The sequence below is a fragment of the Vigna angularis genome, chromosome 11 (genome assembly GCF_016808095.1).
Source record: "Vigna angularis cultivar LongXiaoDou No.4 chromosome 11, ASM1680809v1, whole genome shotgun sequence".
In the NCBI taxonomy this organism is placed as follows: domain Eukaryota; kingdom Viridiplantae; phylum Streptophyta; class Magnoliopsida; order Fabales; family Fabaceae; genus Vigna; species Vigna angularis.
The window spans coordinates 17,875,033-17,896,959 of record NC_068980.1 but is presented as its reverse complement, the minus strand read 5'-3'; the positions used below and the strand labels follow the sequence as shown (position 1 = coordinate 17,896,959).

The 21,927-nt window shown below is 32.8% G+C and overlaps 1 protein-coding gene across 13 annotated transcripts; it reads left to right on the top strand.

The window, feature by feature from the left end:
* Positions 1 to 2,846: 2,846 nt before the first annotated feature.
* LOC108334123 (disease resistance protein Roq1) lies at positions 2,847 to 18,941 on the top strand. Of its 13 annotated transcripts, XM_052870610.1 has the most exons (14): positions 2,847 to 3,518; positions 3,885 to 5,004; positions 5,102 to 5,168; positions 5,303 to 5,529; positions 5,704 to 6,399; positions 6,487 to 7,424; positions 7,526 to 7,568; positions 7,814 to 8,019; positions 8,237 to 8,449; positions 8,533 to 8,617; positions 8,713 to 8,758; positions 9,796 to 9,846; positions 16,861 to 17,178; positions 17,794 to 18,940. In XM_052870610.1, the coding sequence occupies exons 1-6, from the start codon at positions 2,968 to 2,970 to the stop codon at positions 6,952 to 6,954; spliced, it is 3,129 nt and encodes a 1,042-aa protein (XP_052726570.1). In that variant the 5' UTR covers positions 2,847 to 2,967; the 3' UTR covers positions 6,955 to 7,424; positions 7,526 to 7,568; positions 7,814 to 8,019; positions 8,237 to 8,449; positions 8,533 to 8,617; positions 8,713 to 8,758; positions 9,796 to 9,846; positions 16,861 to 17,178; positions 17,794 to 18,940. The 13 variants fall into 13 exon arrangements, with proteins under 13 accessions (XP_052726570.1, XP_052726568.1, XP_052726565.1 ...); XM_052870608.1 differs by having other exon boundaries at positions 16,861 to 18,941; XM_052870605.1 differs by lacking the exons at positions 16,861 to 17,178; positions 17,794 to 18,940 and adding an exon at positions 10,018 to 15,867 and having other exon boundaries at positions 9,796 to 9,927.
* Positions 18,942 to 21,927: the final 2,986 nt, after the last annotated feature.

Here is a 21,927-nt window from a genome sequence, read left to right as displayed (position 1 = left end):
TCGCAGAACTTTCATCAAACAACACATGTGCATTTTTTTTCCAAATCAAAGTTAGCTCCCCTTACCTCTTGAAGACTTTCATGGAACACCTTGAATCCATCTCCAAAGGATTTGTAGCACCTTGGCCTCCTTGCAACTCCAGAAACTTTGAACTCCACCTCTCTCACGGATTCTGCAGCAAGGACTTCACTCACACAAGTGCAGAACCCATTTCCTCCCTTCCCACACTTGTAGATCTAGATCTGCCCAAGAGACATCATGGCCCCCTTGATCCACAAAGAACCACTTAAACAATGCAAAAGAGATCTGCCCACGCTCCTCTCGGACCCAAGGGACCAACATTATGGGTCTGGAGCATATACCCTAACTTTCCACGTAATCCCCACATGTTTTAGATCCAAAACGTGCAAACTGACAACGCTCGCGCCGGGCGCCCCACAGAAAACGGCGCCGGGCGCCATCCCCCGAGACAACACATCTGTCACAACTTTGACAGTTTGGTTGAACCCCTTCCCAAAGTCAGAATTAGGCATATGAGTACTCGAATCGAAGCTCTTTGAGTCTACTATCCAATAAAAGAAGAATCAACTCAATTGATATTTTCTACAAAACGTTATAATTAAAATAGTAAACCATGTCAAACTTTGACAGCATTCTATTTTACATTATAACTTAAATTTTTTACAATTCGGTAAATTCTTAAACTTCTAGGTCTTACAGTGCCTTACCTCAATTATTTGCATGCCAAACCATGACTGTGCTTTTAAAGTAAAAACGAAATATAATTTTAATCAATAATTTAGGAAAAAAAACAGATTTAAACAATTTTTTATTATATTAAATTTATTAATAAAAGTATATATATTTTTTAATTTATATAATTGTATCTCTTTGAATTAATTTTAAACTTTGATATTATAATTTTTTGTTATTCAGAACTCAATTATTTGGATTTTATTTAATTAATACTCTTTATAATATGTCCTCCACTGTTAATATTCTTTTATATCCTAACATATTTGCAATCAAGTGGACATAAAATAATTTTTCATGACCATTTAACAATAACTTTTAATTGTGATTGACGATTTACAAGTTGTTAATATAATAATCTACTTCATTTTTATCATAATATTCTACCCCATGTCTGTTTTCCTTTCAAACATTTATTTTAACAATATAAAACATTTATATATAGGAAACTAAAATAGTTTTGAACTAAGAAAATCCAAAAACAATTATTAAAATGCTCAAAGCACATTTAAATCTTCAATAAAGGTTGAACATATTCTTTATTCTTATATATATATATATATATAATGTATAATGTAGAAAATATGTAACCACATAGGATTTCATAATCAACAGAAGATTCATCTACTCAAGTTAATAGTTCAATATTTCATTTGAATTCAAAATGGTTCTTCCCTTCAATTAGCTCAACTTCTTAGCCAATGACTTATGATGCTTTCGTATTCTAGAAAGTTAACTTTGATTTGAAATCAGAAAACAAATATTCTAATACATGTTACAGTTTAAATTAAAAGGAGTTCTTTTCTTCAAGTAACTCAAAATTTTGGCAATTGACTTTGAACAATTATATGTACATAATAAACACATATGATATGTATAATATTATCATAAGTTCCTCTCACTCACAATCTCCATACCTTGGGGCCTTGAATTCTGCACTATGATTACTTTTTTTATTCAAAAATTGCAACCCTAAATTGTCCTATATGACTATAGTTGACATATCATTTCATTACTCAACAACCCTAAATGTCTTCTTATTGATAACTTAAATTAATCAACATGATAATTACTACAATATATTTTTTATCATCATACTTGTTCTATAGTTGGATTAAAACACTTAATATATTAACAACATAATAACATTTCAATATAACTTGAGATATTTTAGAGATCAAAACAACGTCAATAACATAATCTTAATTAGTGACATCAATCAAATACACCTTTTCAATTTTAATTTTTATCACCTAATTTTTGTAAATAATCCATACAAACAACACATCTCATTTAATCATTAGAATCCACAAATAATCCAAAAAAACAAAACATTGAATAACTCAATTTAAATTTCATCAGCAAAAACAGCTAACATTTTTTAAGTATTTATTATTGGGTTTTAGCTATTCAAAATTGTATTATCACAATATTTTTTTTTCCAAAATAGTTAATCAAGTTAACTTTTTCTTTACCTTAAAATTAGGTGTTTACATAAAAATTACTCCAAAGACTTAGAAAATTAAAAAAATCCTAACTTTTTTTATCATAATGAATCTAAAATAGTAGAAATTCATTTACTTGACTGTTTGCCTGCAGTTTCGCAGCAATTTCTGCTTTCATTAATGAGCTATGAAGCACAGACCTGTTATACCTTATGCATTATAATATGAAGATATTGTGTAATAATAATAATAATAATACCTTATGCATTAGAATATGAAGATATTGTGTAATAATAATAGTAAAATAATAATAATAATAATAATAATAATAATAATAAATAATAATAATAATAAATAATAATAATAAATAATAATAAAAATAATAATAATAATAATAATAATAATAGTTTAAAAAAATCTTTAACTCATTATTGTCCGTGGAGAAACTCGATAAAGAGACAAGGCTTTAATTAGAGGGAATAAATAAGAAGTTGTAAATAGGATTTCGTGATTATAATAATCACAATTCTTAGAAAACATTTTTGTAAGAAGCTTCAACGAAAAAATCACAGAAAGAGACTGCAAAAACGAAACGCGTTAACTTTAGAATTCCACACAATAATATGAAGACACTGTGTTTAATATTATTTGATGTTTGTCTTACTTCATTTTATCTCTCTTTCCTTTCTCCATAAAGTCAGGCCACTCCCTTACTTGCCCTAATAACAACTATCTCTCACTTTCCCACTAAAATCTCAAATTCCTTATCATGTCCGAGGGTATGACCGTGTCTGACCCAACAGCCCCTATCGGACCTTCCGTCGTGTCCGACGCCATCATCCATCACACCCCTTCTTCGTCTCATTCATACGATGTATTTGTGAGCTTCCGTGGTGAAGACACGCGCAACAACTTCACTAGTTTTCTCTTTGGAGATCTCCATCGAGCAGGCATTGTTGCCTTCAGAGATGACGAATGTATCAAAAAAGGTGATTTCATAGCACCCGAGCTTCTACAAGCCATTCAGGGCTCTCGACTTTTCGTTGTTGTCTTATCAAAGAACTATGCTTCCTCCACTTGGTGCTTACGTGAACTCGTAGAGATATTTAATTGCTGTGAAACTTCACCAAGACCTGTTATACCTATATTTTATGATGTTGAGCCTACGACGGTGCGCAACCAGAAAGGATGTTATGAGAAAGCATTTGCAGAACACGAAAACAGATTCAGAGAAGACAAGGTAAAGATGGAGGAAGTTCAAAGATGGAAAGAAGCTCTCAGAAAACTGGCCAATATCTCTGGTTCGGATATCGGAAATAAGTGAGCACTCTTCTCTCTCAATTCAATAATTAGTAACAATTGATTTGGTGACAAATCTATCTTTATTGATATTTGGAAGTGCTTCACAAAAATTAAACTGCGGTGTATTCTGCATCTTTTTAGCTATTTTTCTTATAGACTAATCACAATATCTTATAGTTTTCTAAGACTTTCTTTATGGTAATTATGATTTGTGTTGTCATTATATAAAAACAGAGGTAATTAAGTCCAAATATATACTAATTTAATGAACATAATAGTTTGACAGTTAAAATTTTTTACGTTATTATGTTATCCTAAAAATGTATATACTCTTTTTCATGTTCTGTTCATGATGTCTTGCCTTCGTTTCATTTAAATTTTCAGGCCACAAAATGAACAGATTGAAAAAATTGTTCAAGAGATAATAAATAATTTGAGACCAAAATTTTTAAATCTTCCAAGGGATCAACTAGTTGGGATAGAGGATCGAGTTCAAGACTTAGGAAATATTTTGCGTTTCGACCTCAATGATGTTCGAGTTGTCGGAATAAGTGGGATGGGTGGCATAGGAAAGACAACTCTTGCTCGGGCTTTATACGAAAGAATTTGTCATCAATATAAATATCGTTGTTTTATTGACGATGTAAGCAAAATATTTCTAGATTCTCGTTCGATGGGCTTACAAAAGCAATTAATTTCTCAGACTCTAAATGAGAAAAGTGTAAAGATTTGCAATGTTACTGAGGGAACATGTTTGGTGCAGTCCAAACTGAACAATGCTAAGGCACTCATAGTTTTTGACAACGTTGATCAAGTTCAACAACTGAGGATATTTAGCGGAAATAGAGACAATTTGTTGCGAGAATGCTTAGGTGGAGGGAGCAGAATCATCATAGTTTCTAGGGATGAACAAATATTGAAGATACACGGAGTGGATGATATTTATCAAGTTGGACCGTTGGAACGGAATGATGCTATCCAACTATTTTGTAGAAATGCTTTCAAAGTTAATTACATTTTGAGCGATTATGAAAAGTTGGCAGATAAGATACTATCACATGTTGAAGGCCATCCCTTGGCAATTGAAACAATTGGATCATCTTTGTTTGGCCGAAGTTTGTCACAATGGAAAAGTGTATTGGAAGGGCTGAAAGAAAATAAAAGTAAAAATATTATGGATATTTTGCGCATAAGTTATATTCAACTGGAAGAAAAATACAAACAAACTTTTTTAGATATTGCTTGCTTCTTCAATTCTTATGATGAAGAATGTGTGAAGGAAATTCTAAATTTCCGTGGATTTCATCCTGAAGATAGCATACAAGTTCTCATTGATAAATCACTCATTACCAGAGATTTCTATGATGGGATGACAATAAAAATGCATAGCTTGCTAGTGGATTTGGGCAGGTGTATTGTTCGGGAAGTATCACCTAAAGAGCCTATAAAGTGGAGTAGGTTGTGGACACGCAAAGATCTCCATGATGCTATGTCAGAGAACGAGGTAAAATTTACGTGTTTGATTATAAATTTTAGATTGCAATTATTTTAGAATTTGTAAATACTTCAAAACATACATCTAACAATGTGCCATGTTATAGGCAACTCGAAACCTTGAGGCAATAGTTCTTGAAGATGACCAGGAGAGGGATGATGTTGAAATCCCAGGTATGTAAACGTTGTATTGTGAAAGAAGAAATTCCTCTGTTTTATTGAATGAGAAACTGCCTAATATTATCATAGACTATTCCACAATTACAAAACTGCTTCTAAATTTACGGAATGATGCAACTGATTTACAGATGAAACAATCAAGGCGGATGGTTTATCAAAAATTAAACACCTGAAATTGCTTTCTGTTCGGTACGTGAACTTTTCGGGAAGTCTCAGTCATCTTTCGAATGAGCTAGGATATCTTGTTTGGTACGAATATCCGTTTGAGTGTTTGCCTCAAAGTTTTCAGCCACACAAACTAGTTGAGTTAAGTCTGAATGGGAGAAGTATTCAACGACTGTGGGAAGGCACAAAGGTAGTGTAAATTAATTTTTTATTTGTACTTCTTTTAAAAATAAAGAAAATAAATGACAAACTTTTTATTTTTAATTCCTTTATTCTTTGATTAATTTTTGGAGAAAAGAAATTAAAGAAAACCCAAGTGTCATTATTAATTTTGTTTTCTTTTTTTCTTTGCCCATCTATGTAGCCGTTACCCAATTTGAAGCGTTTGGATCTCGCTTTTTGCGAAAGTTTAGTTGAGATGCCAGATGTAGCAGAGGCCCTAAATCTTGAATGGATAAATCTTGAAGGATGCGTAAAGCTCCAAAAACTCAATCCATCGATTGGGAGTCTGAGAAAGCTTGTTCTTTTGAATTTGAGACACTGCAAAAAACTAGTAATCTTATCCAATACTATATTGGGCCTGAGTTCTATTAAATATCTGGATGTCTGTGGTTGTTCAATAATAGATAGTATTTGTTTACTAGATGAAACAAGGAACACAGAGCCCTCCTCTCCTCTCTCTTATTTGTGTGAACTCGATCTAAGCTTCTGTAACTTAGTTGAAATTCCTGATTACATTGGAAAGTTACGTTGCTTAGAGAGCCTAAATTTAGAGGGAAACAATTTTGTTAAATTGCCTAACCTCAAGGACCTTTTGAGACTGTATTATTTAAACTTACAGGATTGCAAGCTATTGAAATACTTGCCTGATCTCCCTTCACGAACTGTCTTGCCCTTAGAACCTTCCACGCTGTCGAGATTCTCATCTTCAATACTTGGTTGGCCTGATTTATTATTCAGTTCGAATAGAACAGGATTAATCATTATCGGCTGCCCAGAATTAGTTGAGATTGAACAGTGCACTACAAAGAGTTTTTCATGGGCAATTCAAATTCTTGAGGTGTGGATGCTCTTTCCTTCCTCTTGCTTTTTAATTTTTCTTTTATCTAGGAGAACAACTACTAACCAATAACTCTGCTGGTACCAGGCGACCTACCACCACGGGACCGACAAATGTCTATTCCCAGAAAGTATCATACCTGGAAGTCAAATACCGAGCTTGTTCAACAATGAGTTTGTGAACGTGGACATAGAATACCTGGACAAAGAAAACGTAACCGTTGATCCACCTCCCGTTCCGCATGACAATAATTTTATTGGTGTTTTGTGTTGCGTAATATTTCGTCTAGACCATAAACAAAATCCAATGAATTTTAGAAGAGATCACATGTGGTTACATTATGAAAACGTTTCTATTCATATTCATCCTTATCCTCCTTTCCTTTTGAGGTCGATTATCTCATTGTTGGGTTACAAGGGTTTTGTTACGGTGGATGTGAAGAAAGTTCAGTATCGCTGGGTAAATGAACAAGACCTAATTAACCTCAAAATGACGCATTGTGCAAATTTGACAGCTCGGAAGCGCAAGATTTCCGTAATTGAGGAAAACGGTTAGGTACCGTATTTAAGTTGCAACCCATCATAATGAAGAATTGAAGACTTTATTGAACGTGGAATGTGGAAGTATGATTTGCTACCATCTAACCAGAGAGGCACAGTAGAAGCAGAAGTAGCACTGAGTTCAAATTTTCCTTGAATGGAAAATGATACTTTAACTACCAGTTTAACAACATTTTATGTCAGTGATCCACATGGAAATTAAATTAGAAAAAAAAAATGACGTGGAAAGAAAAATGGTGACAGAGTTTCAAGTATTAGGGTTTCATTTGTCATTTAAAATTGGATTATGAGACAACCTTATAAAGAGAACCCTAGAGAAAAGGACTTCCTCTCACCAGTGCCGCTCACCGGGTGAACATTGTTCGACCTTTGAAGATTTGATTGCAATGACCACCTAAAAAGTGAGCGTTTTCACCGTTTCGTAGTCGTTTGACAGTTCATTTGGAACTCTTTAGTTGTTGTTCGGTATGTGTTATTTTTGTTCTACTTTTTTCCACCATTTATTGGTTTTATTATTTTATGGGTGTTATTGATATATTTTTTATCCTTGTTTGGTTTTGGTGTAGTGTCATGGAGGAACTTGGTGAAGCTTCTCATACGAGGAAGAAGGTACGTAGGGTTTTGTTAATTTTGATGTGTTATCATAAATATTTTTACTTTAATGGACTTGTCTGAATGTATTAACACTGATCTCTCATGTTTTTCAGCTTGTGGATCTTTCATTATTATCCAATTGATTAGTATAAGTATGCATATATAAGTGTTTGATTATGTTTATTTAGTTTTTTCTGCCCTCATTCTCTGGTTTTATATCTTTCTCTGGAAATTCAAATGTTAATTTTTTTATTTTATAGGTGTGTTCTTAGTCACCCTGATGTTGTTGCCCTTGAAGAATGGATTAGCACAAAAGGTTTTTTCTCTAAGGAAAGCTTTATCCCAAAATTGCATATTCCATGTGATGAAGAAATTCATTTTGCAAATGAGCTAATAGACATTAACTTCCAGTGAGCTTTGGATGATCAGTTGAAAATATGTCAGTCTAAAATCCATGCAGACCAAGGTATGAGAAATACCCATGTCTCAAGTAGTTTATAATTTCTTGCTGATAAAAAACGTAGTTTATACTTTACCTCGTCATCCTGAGCAAGATAAATTATCTGAGTTCCCTTTTGACATGACATAGTTAAAATCTGGTGATCATGATGCAGACATATTGGGATGGTAGTGTTGCGTAAGGAAGTTCTTAATTGTTATATTGAATGTGATTTGTCACGCAGGGATGGGAAAGAGCACTTGAAAGTGACTCTTCTACGTATTGAATCAACATTGCAAGGACTTTTTTCATGTTTGCCTGACTTTGTTCCAAACTCTAGAAATGGAATGAATGAAGATTCAAAGAATCTATTTTTAATTGTTGGGGCAACAGGTTGTACTGTTGGCAGTATTGCTATGAGAGAAAAGACTGTTGAGATTATACATATAGCCTGCAAGTAAGGATTATGCTATGCTGACGTACATTGTTTCTTTAACTTATGTTGATGTTCACAAATCCTGATAATTTTTTTTTATTAAGAGATATGTCCATGGAGAAAAAAAATCAGATGACAACATTCTGTTGATACTAATTATTCGCATCATTGATGCTTTAGGAAACTATGGTACCAACTTCTGTGTCTGAATAAGTTCAAATATTACTCTGTATAGTTTTGTATATGCACCGGCTAATTTTGTTTCATTCCCTTTTCTTCCGCAGAGTTTGGAATTTGTTGATCAACACTACTTTGGCTTGCAATAATTCGGTATATTATTCACTTATTATTATTATTATTTTATTTCATTGTCTATTTATTTGATTCTTTCTAATTTTTCATTAGTATACTAAGTTTATTTATTTTTATTATTTACCACTCAATTCATAGCTATTGAAAATTTGTTGGAAACACATATTTTAAAGTTATGCTTTTTAATTTTAAGATCTATTTGCTTCTTCTTTTGTTTTACATTTTCACTTATTATTAGAATAAAAGTTATAATTAATAATAACTACAAAAACACATTTTTCCAAAACTGTTACCGTCCAAATATTATAACGTAATGGTATATTAGTCGATTTAACTTCTATCCCTAAAATAATTAATATACAATACAAATTCATTATCACATCACATGCAATTATTTTTTCGAAAAGATATAGTTTATGAAGTGATGTTCTTTAGTTTGAGGATCTTAGTAACATATTTTTTTCGTAGATTTAGATTCGTATTTGTGTTCTGATGATGTAGAGTAAGTTATGCAATAGTTAAAAATATGATATGACATCAAACAACTTGACCCATAAAAGTACGCATGTGATAGTTTTATTAATTTAATTAAAAATGAATAGCAAAATTGGATACTAGATGAAATAATACACTCAAGTAACCAGGGATAAATACGTGGATTTAATTTAAAACTGTATATTTATTATAGTGCTATCAAAATAGATTGGAATCCATCAATCTGACCCATCACGAGTTTGGAACGGGTTGGTTTGAAAAAAAAACGAACTTTTGATACAAGTCAATTTTGAGTTTGATCCACTAGAACCTGACTCACCCAGGATGTATTTGTGGTGTGCCGAATTGGCTCGTCAACCCTCCTAATTTTGCTTTTTTGTATTTATTTTATTATATTTGAAGTTTAAAATAATTTTGAATTGTATTATAATTTTTTATTTTGAATTGTTTTTGGAATTTAACTTATTTTAGATTGAAATTTATTTGTTGTGTTCTTCAAATGCAATTATATGTTTTACTTTTTTATCAGTTTTGATGTGAATTTTTTTTATATTTTGCAGGTTTGGTCTTGTCATCATTTTGTGACATCAAACTCAAGGTACAATAGTCAGGTAACAAAATTCTCAAGGGTGTTAAATTGGATTGATATCAATATTGGTGAGAATTTCATCAGAAGTGTTTTGGCTAAGGTGGTGAGTAGTTGGTTATTTGAGGAATGTGTTTGTCGAATGTATTGTATATCATTTCCTTTTTTAAGTAATGAAATTTGTTCATTTGTTGAGGTTGTTGTTGATGTTGGGGTCTCCAAAGAAGGGCTTTCTTATGTTATGGTGAAAGAAGTAGTTCAAAAATATGGTGTACAATTTAAGAAGCAAAATACAGTACAGAAGTAGTATTCATAATGTAAGAAAGTTGCTTGAAGAGAAACATGAAAATCTGGGTACAAAAGGTGTGGACAAAGCGTTTTATGAAAATGAAGATCCTTGTCAAAGTATGTCGATTCAACATGATTACCAAAGTTCGGGGTTTGAAGGTCACATTGAAATGAAGGAAAACACAGCTATAAAAAAGAAGGGCATTACCGAAGGTCATAATCTCTCAAAAATAGCCAAAAACCGTCGATAATGACCTTTTACCGACGGTTTATTGACGGTCAGATTACCGTCGGTAAATCCCTTGTCGTTAACATTTATCGACGGTCTTTGCCCCTAAGCCTTCGGTAATTACTAAAGGACAAAAGCCTGTGCTGAAAAAAAAGTATAAACTCAATCTAGAACCATGGATCTAGCAACAAACTTACATTTTAAATGTTACTTACTAACAACCATGTCTACACTCCATTCATACAAATGACGATCCATTCCCATTTTTCAATAACTTTAATTAGAAGAGAATATTGAAGGCAAACCTCCGGGGCCATCTAGAATGTTGTTCCCTTGCATGATTTAACATCATTCAATTTGATTTCCTGAAAAACAATAAGAATAACACAATATTAGAAAATGGAAAGATAAACAACAGAAGATTGTTCATAAATGAAAGCTCGATAGGAACAAAGCCAAGTCATGAACTGAGAGCTACCTTCGCTAATCCAAAATCTGAAGCTTTCGCATCCACCAATATATTTGCACATTTAATATCCCTATAATCAATGGAAATAATTAGGTAATATATACAAAGATTTTTCATGACATTACATTAATGAAATAGAAATACAGAAAACAAAGTTATAGAAAATATGAGCATACTGCAGAACCCCCAGAAAAGAAAACACTGATAGTTAAATTTCCAATACCAAACCCATATGTGACATGTACACATTCAACCTCTCGATCTTAATCTTGTGCAATATCGATTTCTGATATAATATATAAACATCCATCCTTAAAAGCTACTCCACAACAAAAATATCAAGATACATAATGGCACTAAATGGTGTTAATTTGAGGCAAGAAAAGAATAGACATGACAATAGTTGGGTGAGAAATACTCTCATTTTTCATTAAGGGGGTATAAATTGTCATGTATATATTCTAAGGGATATATCTCTAGTAGAGATTTCTCGAAGAGTATATCTCTGGATATTTCTAAGGGATCCTTTAGTTACAAGCTCAATAAAGATATACAGATTTGATGCGTCCTGCAATAGAAAACATAGTTTAAATTACAAATACAGATTTCACTAGCCATCATATAGAATCAAATATAATTAATCAACTCTCAAAAATATATTGTACGGATAAGTAAATTGAGAAAGAAATCTAGAAGAAAAATATTGACATGAGGTTAATAAACTGATAAAGTTAATCAACTCTCAAAAATATATTGTACGTCATTGCAAAAGATAGCACTATATTTGGGTAAGAGAACCTTTTTCATTTCAGCAAAGGATTTTCATTAATGGAAAATGATTGAGGTCATTTGATTCAACAAAATGTTTTAAGTTTTCATTTTCTTTCCTATTGTCAAAGTTTGTACAGGAAACAATGTAAACAGATAACAATTAAATGTTGCTTCCACTTTCATATCGCAACTTTTGGAAAGAATAAACAAAATGAAAACAAGGTGTTACTTTGTAATTAAAAGTGAAAGAACTAAACAAAAATAAGAAACATTTTTCACAAACCAAAGCAATATAGAGAAGAGAGAAATCCCTTCTCACTTGTTCCAATTGATATACATTTTGCCTTCCCTGATTCCCCTAATCAAGTAGTGAAACTTGTTTTACATCAAAAAAGAATCCATCTCTGCAGTGGAAATCAGAACATATAAACAAATTAACAAAAGGAATGCACGAGCAGTTAACACTTAAGTAACTTCTAAAAGACACCATAATGGGATCAAATATCAAACCCTATGAACTTCAATTAATTTAGAGTTTTGCAATAGGTGCTTTGCTGGGAAACCAACCCATATAATGAAGCAATTTGAACGCAAGATATACAAAAGGTAGTAGATGATAACTTAACTAAGTGGCCTAATAAACTTAGTTTGACCATTCTATGACAAAAAAAATAGTCATATAATGCTTATGGGTATTTCCCAATCCGGAAGAGCAACAAAACAAATATGTTTTAGCATCAAAGAGTTATGACAGTTTAGGAAAGTCCCAACAAGGGCTCCATATTAGAGGAAAACTTAAACCATAAAAGCCACATACGTAAAATAATATAATCTAGAATATTTGGCAAAGAAAAAAGTTAAATCAATACTAACTATGTTTTCCATTGCTTAAAAATCAACAACCCAAGGAGTAATGGCACGAGCCAACACATGCAAGAAAGGGATGCACTAATCATAGTCTTTTTCAATAGATTGTTAAGCAAAAGTACAAGATAGTTTAAAAGTTCTATTATATATGTTCATATATCATCCTGATTCTATTTGCATGTTTCCTTATTTCCTTAATTTATTTAGTTTCCTTAGATAGCTTGGTCATAATTCCTGAATATTTATGTATAGAAATAACTTAGCAAAACACAAGAAATCATCTTTCCTTTCATCTTAATAGATCTGATCACTTCTTCACTATAAAAAAATTACTGTTTTGAAAAGAAAGGAAATGATTGATTATATTATTTAAGGAACAAGACATTTTCCCAACAACACGACTATGCTTCAGTCCACAAACTGAAAACAATGATAAATATTGGCCAAAAGAATTCAAGGTTCATCCCATTTCCTAATCTACCCATCATAACAAGTAGTTACTATTTATGTTGACAACAAAAACTGAAAACAATAACTGATCCTCCTCAATTAGACAAATAAAAATTTGTTAGGAGTGGCATCAATTGTTCAAGGTGAAATTAGGTGAGCCAAGTCACAATAGGACCGTGATGTTTGGGCTGAGATTAAGTAGAAAGAGTTATCCTTACTATCAGTTATAGCGTACTGGTAAGCACTCTCCAACAAAATTGACATTCACATACTGTCATATGCTTTTCCAACATATTCTTATATCCAAACCTTCTACAACTAGCCAATCTCATTCTAACACTAACATTCCATCACATAGTATCGTACAAAGATTTCAGTAGAAAGAGAGGAATAAAATAGATGAATCGAATCCCTGAAATTTTTCTCACTAGCCCTACTATAATTGTTTCTCTTTCTCTTTCTCTTAGCCAAACAAACCACGCCCCAAAAGCTAACCCTTCTGCCAGTTACCCGCGTAAATCACACGCTTGATTCTCCCATTAAGAGATATATTACTAGAATTAAGACCCATGGTAGTTAGAAGAATCATCTTCGTTCGAAGTAGAAAACCCAGAAAACTCATCCACAATATCTGCAATCCTCGTCGCGTTTTCCTCCTCTTCTCTCTCCACCCTCACTCCACCAACTTCCCCTTCTTCCTCATCCTCCTCTTCCTTTACTTCTTCGTCCTCATCTTCATCAAAAGCATTCAACTCCACGTAAGTCTCCTTCCCTCCCTCCCCTTTCGGCGCAAAATCCCACAACAAATCCCATGTCGAACACCTGCAGCCCCTAGATTGGCCTCGCCCTGCGATAGTGGAAGCCCTGGTCAGGCCGCCACAACACTATCGTCACACTGCCACAACAATGTCGACACGCTGCCACAACAATGTCGACACACCGCCACAACAACCACATCAAGAAACACCTTCCAACAGCCCCCTCGCAACAATGTAATATGTGAATGACCATCCTCCTCACCGGCAATCTCCTCACGTTGACACAACGATTGAAGAAAAGAGAGTTAGGGTTCTGAACAAGGGAGTAGATGAAGTCTATGATACTTGGGGTAGAGGGAGAGAGGAAGACTTGGGGGAAGTTGTGCGAAAACAATTTGGGAGAATGGGTTAGGGAAATCCCAAATTCGCATTTCTTTAGGTCAAAGGTGGTAATCCTTCGATAAATTTACTACGTCATTATCTACTGTCATAATCCTTATGTAATCACCACCTCAACATGCCCTTTGGTAAATCCTTCGGTAAATTGATATTATTGACGGCGAAAAGGCCGTCGGCATTTGACCTTCGGTAATTAGCACATTTCCTGTAGTAATGTATGATCGAATGAAGGCTGGACCGCGAATACGATTCAAAAATCAAACGACTAGAATTCCATTTACCGGAGATGGCAGAAGTAAACAATGAGTAGTACAATAAATTGTACTGATATTTAAATGTTTACCATTTCAGATGACTATGTTCAAGTAGAATAGCAAATGTAATTTTTACTTAATGTTGATGTACATTGTTGGAAATTGGTTGAATGAGATTTCTTTTAAGTTTTTTGGTTGTCCACATTGATTGAAGTTGGTACCGAGTTTAATGGAAAAGATTTATTTACAAGTAAGTATATCTTGTTATGCAAAACTATACTAAGTCTCCAATTATTTGAACATTAGTCCCTAAGGAGTATTGGAGGTTTATATTTTATTTTTGAAGGTCATTTTGTGATTTGGGTCTATGTTTTGTTCATGATAGAGCAACCTGGTTGAAATTAATGGATTATGGACATGAATGTGGCCATCATTGCCTTAACATGACTTGTATGTCCATTATTTTTTAAAACAAGAATTATTTTTTCATTAAAAAATTGATGTCATGAGTTGTGTTGATCTTGCTGTGCAAAACATTATAATTAGCCTTAGGTCCCCTCTTAATTTGCCTTTTGCCCCAATCCATTTTTGCTTGGTGATGCACTAGTGCAAAAAAATTTTTTTATACCTGTTAAAAAAAGTTTTTCATACTTGTTTTCGAGTAGGTATAGAAGCAGGGGGTATAAAACGTTTTTTTTTCACACCGGTTCTTGAACCAGTGTAAAAAGTTCATCTTTTGACATGGGTTCTGTCTATAACAGATACAAAAGTTGGTATTCATACCAACCATTTTGGGAGTAGGTATAAAAAAGCATTAGGAAAAGATTCATTTTTATATCTGATAGGTCCATAACAGGTATAAAAGAATCTTACTTTTATACATACCGTTATTATAACAGGTATGAAAAATAAGACTTTTTATTGTTGTTGTGCTTTAACAGGTATAAAAGTGACATTTTGTTTTTGAATATTTGATTTGTATGTGCTATTATCCATATTTAAACCGGTATAAAATTCAATTCTATAATACAGTCTAAATAATTAATAACTTGAAACGGTTATACATAGAAATAGAAAATTACATTGTTTGTAATCCAACTTAAAAAATTAACAATTACATTGTCTATAATTCAATAACTTGTCTTTCTAACAATTAATCACTTGGAGAATTTGATAAGCAATTTATTACCTAGACTCAGCTTCTTAAAGCGTGAATCATATTCTTCTAGTAGATCAAGCTCAAATGTAGTCATGTCAATAGCTCGAACCAGGCTCTTATCACCCACTTTTCCACTTCCATTAGACCTTTAAATTGGAGGTAGAAATAGAATTATAAAAAAGCACCAACTGTTGATTCTATATATGCAAAAGGGTTAGAGTAATAAAACAAAACAATAGAACGTGGATAGTATCAATATCAATAAACACCAAGAGAAAAGGGGAAGTAACATTATCATATTACTAATCAACCATAAAAAGATTGGTTTAAATCATGAAAAGGATTATGAATAGATATAGAGAATAAAAAGTTAATTAATGAGAGTGGTCTCTAACCAGGAAAGTGAAGGTGGATAGACCTCAATTTTGATTGAAGTGTACTTGGCACGTGGCACAGCCGTGTGAAGCATGCAAGTGAGTGATTGCCATTGATTCAAACTCAAGGAGTCCCCCACAAACAAAATACTCTTCCCTCTCCACAAATCTTCACCATTGAATTTGTACACACCATGCACCAAATTGCATTCAACTCTAAGGTGGGTTCATCACCATAATGATAATTGAAATAGTATTTTCTGTGAACCAATCTTGCATCTATGCATTTCATTATAACATAACAGGTGAAAACATCACAACCACATGCTCTTAATTTAAGATTGGGAAAAACTCCCTATGGAATAGTGCATTAAATTGTATGTTAGTGGAAACATATATTAAGCCTGACATCTGAAGCAGTACATTTGGTGTTTGACATTTTTTTTAAACTTTTAGAGATTGAACACATATATACACGGTTTAACTATCACAATTCACCTTGAGGAAGAAGAAAGCAATTCACCTTGCTTGGCTGGTGTAACAATTTGATTATTTTAGTCCATCCACATCCTAGCAATGAGGAACCGAGGCCTATAGTCATTTCAGATTTTTTTTATCCGTGATGTATTGTGCATGTCTTCTAGGATACAACAAAAACTTCTAGAAATGTATTCAAGGGTCATAGAACTAACAAGAAACTCTATAAAGTATATATCACGATACGTTAGGAAAGAAAATGAGAGAATGAGTGAAGAGAATTTTATGATGATGAATTTTTATCAACCTGGGAATGAGCAAAGAGTCCATTTATAGGTGGCAAAAACCAAATCGTTGCACTGAATGTTGCTATAGAACGTTGGCCAAAATATTAACGTTGCGAAAGTTTATGGACGTTGCACAACTTATGGACGTTGCACAAATTTAAATTGCAATAAAATAAAATTTTATAACAGAGCCCAGGTTGTATTGCCTTACATAGGTTAAAAATTTTACCATACGAAAGTCTTCTTCTTCCTCGCAGTTTTCGAAAGGGTTCCTCTTCCTCGCAAGTTTCGAAAGCGCAACCTCTGCAGCTCTTCTTCCCTGGCGCAACATTCTCCGTCGCGACAAAGCTTTTCTCTCACCGGTGGTCCAAGGTGCGTCCTGCATTGGTGCCTTTGCCTCCGTTGCTGTCGTGTTGGTGCCTCCATTTGACTCGTTGACGTCGCCGCTGCACCAGCCCCGCCGAACCTCCCCCGCTGCACCATCCCCACTGCTCCTCTCCCGCTCCATCACTTTCCTTGGCCGCTTCCTCCACGCCATTCATCTTTCTCTTTGCGGCGGCTTCTTCTTCTTCGAGGTAAGTATTTTGAAAACATGCAATATCCCTGGTACGACCTCATTTGTTTCTCCTCTCTTGGGCATTGTCTTCATTCAGCAGTTCCTATAACTGATACTTAGTCTAAACTAAGTTTATGCTTCTAATTTTGTATCTGAAACCCACCTATTAGTGTTCGGATACTCTAAGTTTGGTGTGGCCTTACAGTCATTTAAAAATGTGAATTCTTTTTTCAAATTTATATTTTAGTCTTTTTGGCTCATTCCCATGTAGATATGCATGCTCAATTGCATCTTTGGTATTTTGACTGAAATAAGTGTCTGCAGTGCGCTAGTGTTTGATGAGTGTAAAGTTATTAGCTGTTCTATGACAATATCTTAATTGTTTATTTTTATATGTTCTTTGCTGTTATTGGAATTGAAGCTAAAACTGGGTATATTGAATCTTGGACTAATTTCAATATAACAGTGGAAATTTAAACGGGTATGAAAGGAAAACATGTCAAAGATATCTAGTGATTATTGATTTAGCCAAACAAATGAGTATCTACAATGTTGGATGACTTATTTGTTGTTCTATTACTGTATTGTAGTTGTTTAATTATTTTAATGTTCTTTTCTGACATTGAAATTGAAGCTAGAGAAAGTTGACCATGTTGGATCTTGGACTTTCAATGTTTATGGTGGAAATGTAAAGGGTTGTGAAGGAGAACATGACAAGGATAGCTATTGATTTTGTATTGAGAACATATTCGAGACTTACCATTTAGGAGCTAATTCAGTAATTTACCTTGGATTGATTAAAAGATAACTTTTGCTATGTCTTTCGCATTTCTAGCTCTAGGGAAAATATATCCGTCAATCTGATTATATGATCATAGAAATAGAACTGGGAAAAAAATATATCCCTCAATCTGATTATGTACTCAAAGAAATAGAACTGCTGCTTGAACAAAATTTACTTACTTAAAGCCGAAAGTGAAATTTGAGAGGGGAAAGGGGAGATCCTGTTTTCATTCACCAAACACGAGGGTTTTTTTTCGTTTATCTTCTTCGAAACCTAGGGACGTGAGAGAGAAAAGTAAACTTCTTTTCTAATTTGGAACCAAATTCAATGTTATCCAAAATTTCAGAAAATTAAAGCATAATTAAAGATTTAAAGAATATTATAAAAGATTGAAAAACCTGAGAAATAGTCAATGTGGGTCAAAAGAGGATAAAAGTCAAGACGTGGTTTTCGAAACTAGGTGGTTTTAATTCTTTTCATGTGTTAATATATATAACAACAAAGATCCCGGTATTAAAATATTTAAAGCATTTTTAAATAATTTAAAGTATTTAAATATGTACTGGTATAAAATATCATGTAAAGCATTTTTAAATAATTTAAAATATTTAAATAGAAGACAAATTAAGTAATTTAATTATATATCTAAAATTACAAATCTCAACACATAAACTTTAAGGTTAGAAATCATGAAACTAATTAATGTGTTGTTTGTTTTTGTTTAAATATTATATTTTTGTGGTGAGTTATACGCAAACATTCTCGATAGTTGATAGACTTTCAAGCTGGAAATGTATATGATTCCACCATGAATATAGAAGATCGACCGAAAGAAGACAATTTAGAGGACATGATCCACGATGTTGGTGCAGAAGCTTTTGCCCAAGCACATGTGTATGAAACGATGTACAGAGAAGACACTTAAACTCGTGAGGAAAACACTGACTAAATATGTAATTCAATTATATAATAGTATGTAGTAGATATTAGGATATAGTAAATTCTAACTTTATGCTTCTAAGTTGTTTTATGCTTTTGTACATTATTATTAGTTTAACTTTGTACATTGGATTGATTTATATTTCAAAGTTGATTTATGATTACATTGGATTGATTTATGCTTTAAGAAGTTGATTTATGATTACATTGAATGTATTTATGTTTTAATATAATTTTTATTCAAAATATATGCTTATGGATTGTTCTGGACTGTCATGGCTGTAAAATTATATACAGGTCTGTTTCTACAGTTGGGAATGTTGCAGAAACAGACCTGTTTATAAAAAAAACAGGGAAATATGCCTCGGTTGTGGCCATAACCATGGCAGAAAACCCACCTACGGCATCGGTTCAGGTCCCAACCGAGACATAAAGGCTGGCGAAAAAAAAAAAACACCCTACTGCCTCGGTTCAGGTCCCAACCGAGGCAGTAGAGGTGGACGTACTGCCTCGGTTCAAAAGGAACTGAGGCATAAAGTCCTGCGAAAAAAAATTGAAAAAAAAGATATACTGCTTCGGTTGACTTTGAACCGAAGAGAAATTGTCCACCTTTTTGTCTCGGTTAAGAACTGAGGCATAAAAGTCTAGACTTTTTGCCTCACCTGTATATGCCTCGGTTCAAGAACCGTTGCCAAAGGACAAAAATAACCGTTGTCGTTTCTCGTGACTATACTAGTGGTAGCAATGGTAGCAATAACAATGAAGGTGTCAACATAATGATGGTTGTTGTAATGATAACGGTGATGATGATAGTTTATGAGTATATTATAAACACAGCAGTTATTAACAGCCTCTTACAGAGTAGATCGTTAGATTGTGCACAGCTGTCACTAAAGCAACTCTTATAAATAGATTTCTATAACTCTCATTAAGAAAAAATATAATTCAGTTAATCTCTTTTGTCCTTTTCCTGCTTTTCAGTTTTCTACATAGTATCAGTGCATAGTGATTCTTATGGCTGACTCGAACCCTAATTCTATCTTATCAAAGATAGCAGCAACAGTAACTACACCAATTTCACAAATATTTTTCCCTGTTTTTTGAAAATAAATGCAAAATAGATTCCTAATCAAGATAAAAACCATTCCAGCTGCTTTTTTTTTGTTGAACACATTTTTGTTTTGAAAATTGCATTTTAAAACCAGAAACTCTACCACACAATACCGTCTCCTAACTTAAAGTATCTAGTCAGTAGAAAGAAAACTATAAGAAACTATAAAACATTTGAAATGATACAATATAGGAAATTATTTTATATATTCAAACTATTGATATCAGTTTCACTCCATCATCAATGCTGAGCATAACTAGTTACAAAATAAGAACCAAATGTATATAGTTCAACATAAATGAAAATATGAGATATCAGAGTTCGAAATAATTAACAGATTTTGGGCTAAGAAGAAGGGAGTATTGCACATGCTAAAAATGTTGAACATTAATAATTTTAGCTGTACATACTTGCATGTAACTGTCGGGGTAATACCAAAAGCTATCATTAAACACAATACAGCTTTGAATGTTGGAATTCCTGAAACGCGCATAAGAAAAATAAAAATCAAGTTACTTATCCAAAACAACTATATCTAAACCAACAATTTTTATTACAATATACAAGACAAGCAAATGGAACCCACTTTGATATTTGAACCAAACAACCTTTACTTCATTACACCATATTTATTAGACAAGTACGCAAAAATGAATAGATATGATTCTGATTGCCTAGCTTCTTTTGTCAGTTTCAATTTATATGCTTGAGTTATTAATAAAGAAAGTCCATTTTAATTTCAATTTGTTTCTTGTTTCTAAAATTTTGCAGAGGAGATGGAGAAACAAGATTTTGTTATTTTCACCATTTCCTTAGCAATTTCCTGAAAGTAGAAAACAAAGTGAAAAAAAAAAGTAAATAATTTTTTAGTAGTAATAAAAACATATAAACTGAAAATGAAAACTAAAAAATAGAGATGCACCCCACTTACTATTAAGTCTTACTAAGCAAAGAATGATCTACTCAGAACTATTGATTTATGACACAGATAAAAATACAACATGTTTATCTGATGAGAGAGGAAGAGCTAAACTGCTCTAAAATACAAAAAATCTATAGTTAAAAAGACTGAAAGGTAACGTTAACAGTTTTCCCCCTTTCCATAGGTAAGAAGAGAAAAAGATTGCATAATTGCATTTATATGACCTAAACATGTAATAAGGCTTAACAATACCCTTATTATTCCAATATATTTCACGCAGCCTGACAAAATCAGTTCCCTCTAGTTGGGTTTTCAAATGACATCCTTTAAAACCTATCCTTTCTCATTATCTAGAAATCTCCATTTGCTCCTCTATAATAATAGATTTAGAATCTCCGTATTTCGGGGATTGAACTTATCTTATAACCAAATTACAGCTACGATACTTGTGAGCATCAGACCATCTATATTTTTAAGTTTGAGAAGCAAGAGGTACTACAAGAGAGTTAACATGGTACTGTTTGAAAGCACTGACACCCAATGCTGCTGGAATTGTCTGTATCCTCGAATTATTAGACAATAAATATTTAAAATATATTGATAAACAAACCAAGTGCATCAGAATTCGAACTCAAAAAATATGAAATGCCAAAATAACTCACCTTGAACATAAGCCCATTTGTATCTTGGAAAAATAGAACCCATTTCAGAGTATTCTTTAAATTATTTAGAAACATGTATTGAAAAGATTTTCAAATGTACAATATAGAAAATAAGAAATTGACACATAAGATGATCCTAAAAGATAAATGTACTGTTTTAGTCATACCATACTTTTAGAATCCCGTTTGAATAAAGAAGTGAATGCACGTCACCATGGCCATGAGGTTTTGTCTACATAAAGAGAAATGGTCATTAAATTAATATTAGTTTCAAAATATAACTATTAATAGAATGTACTACATTCATTACTTTTTGCTAAATAATACTACCCTGTATATTACACCTCTAT

Bases quoted from the DNA above. Each gene is read 5' to 3' on its own strand.
- LOC108334123 (XM_052870611.1), top strand. From the start codon at position 2,968: ATGTCCGAGGGTATGACCGTGTCTGACCCAACAGCCCCTATCGGACCT. The intron at 3,519-3,884 runs GTGAGCACTCTT...TTAAATTTTCAG, and splicing joins GGTTCGGATATCGGAAATAA to GCCACAAAATGAACAGATTG. The intron at 5,530-5,703 runs GTAGTGTAAATT...CCATCTATGTAG, and splicing joins GACTGTGGGAAGGCACAAAG to CCGTTACCCAATTTGAAGCG.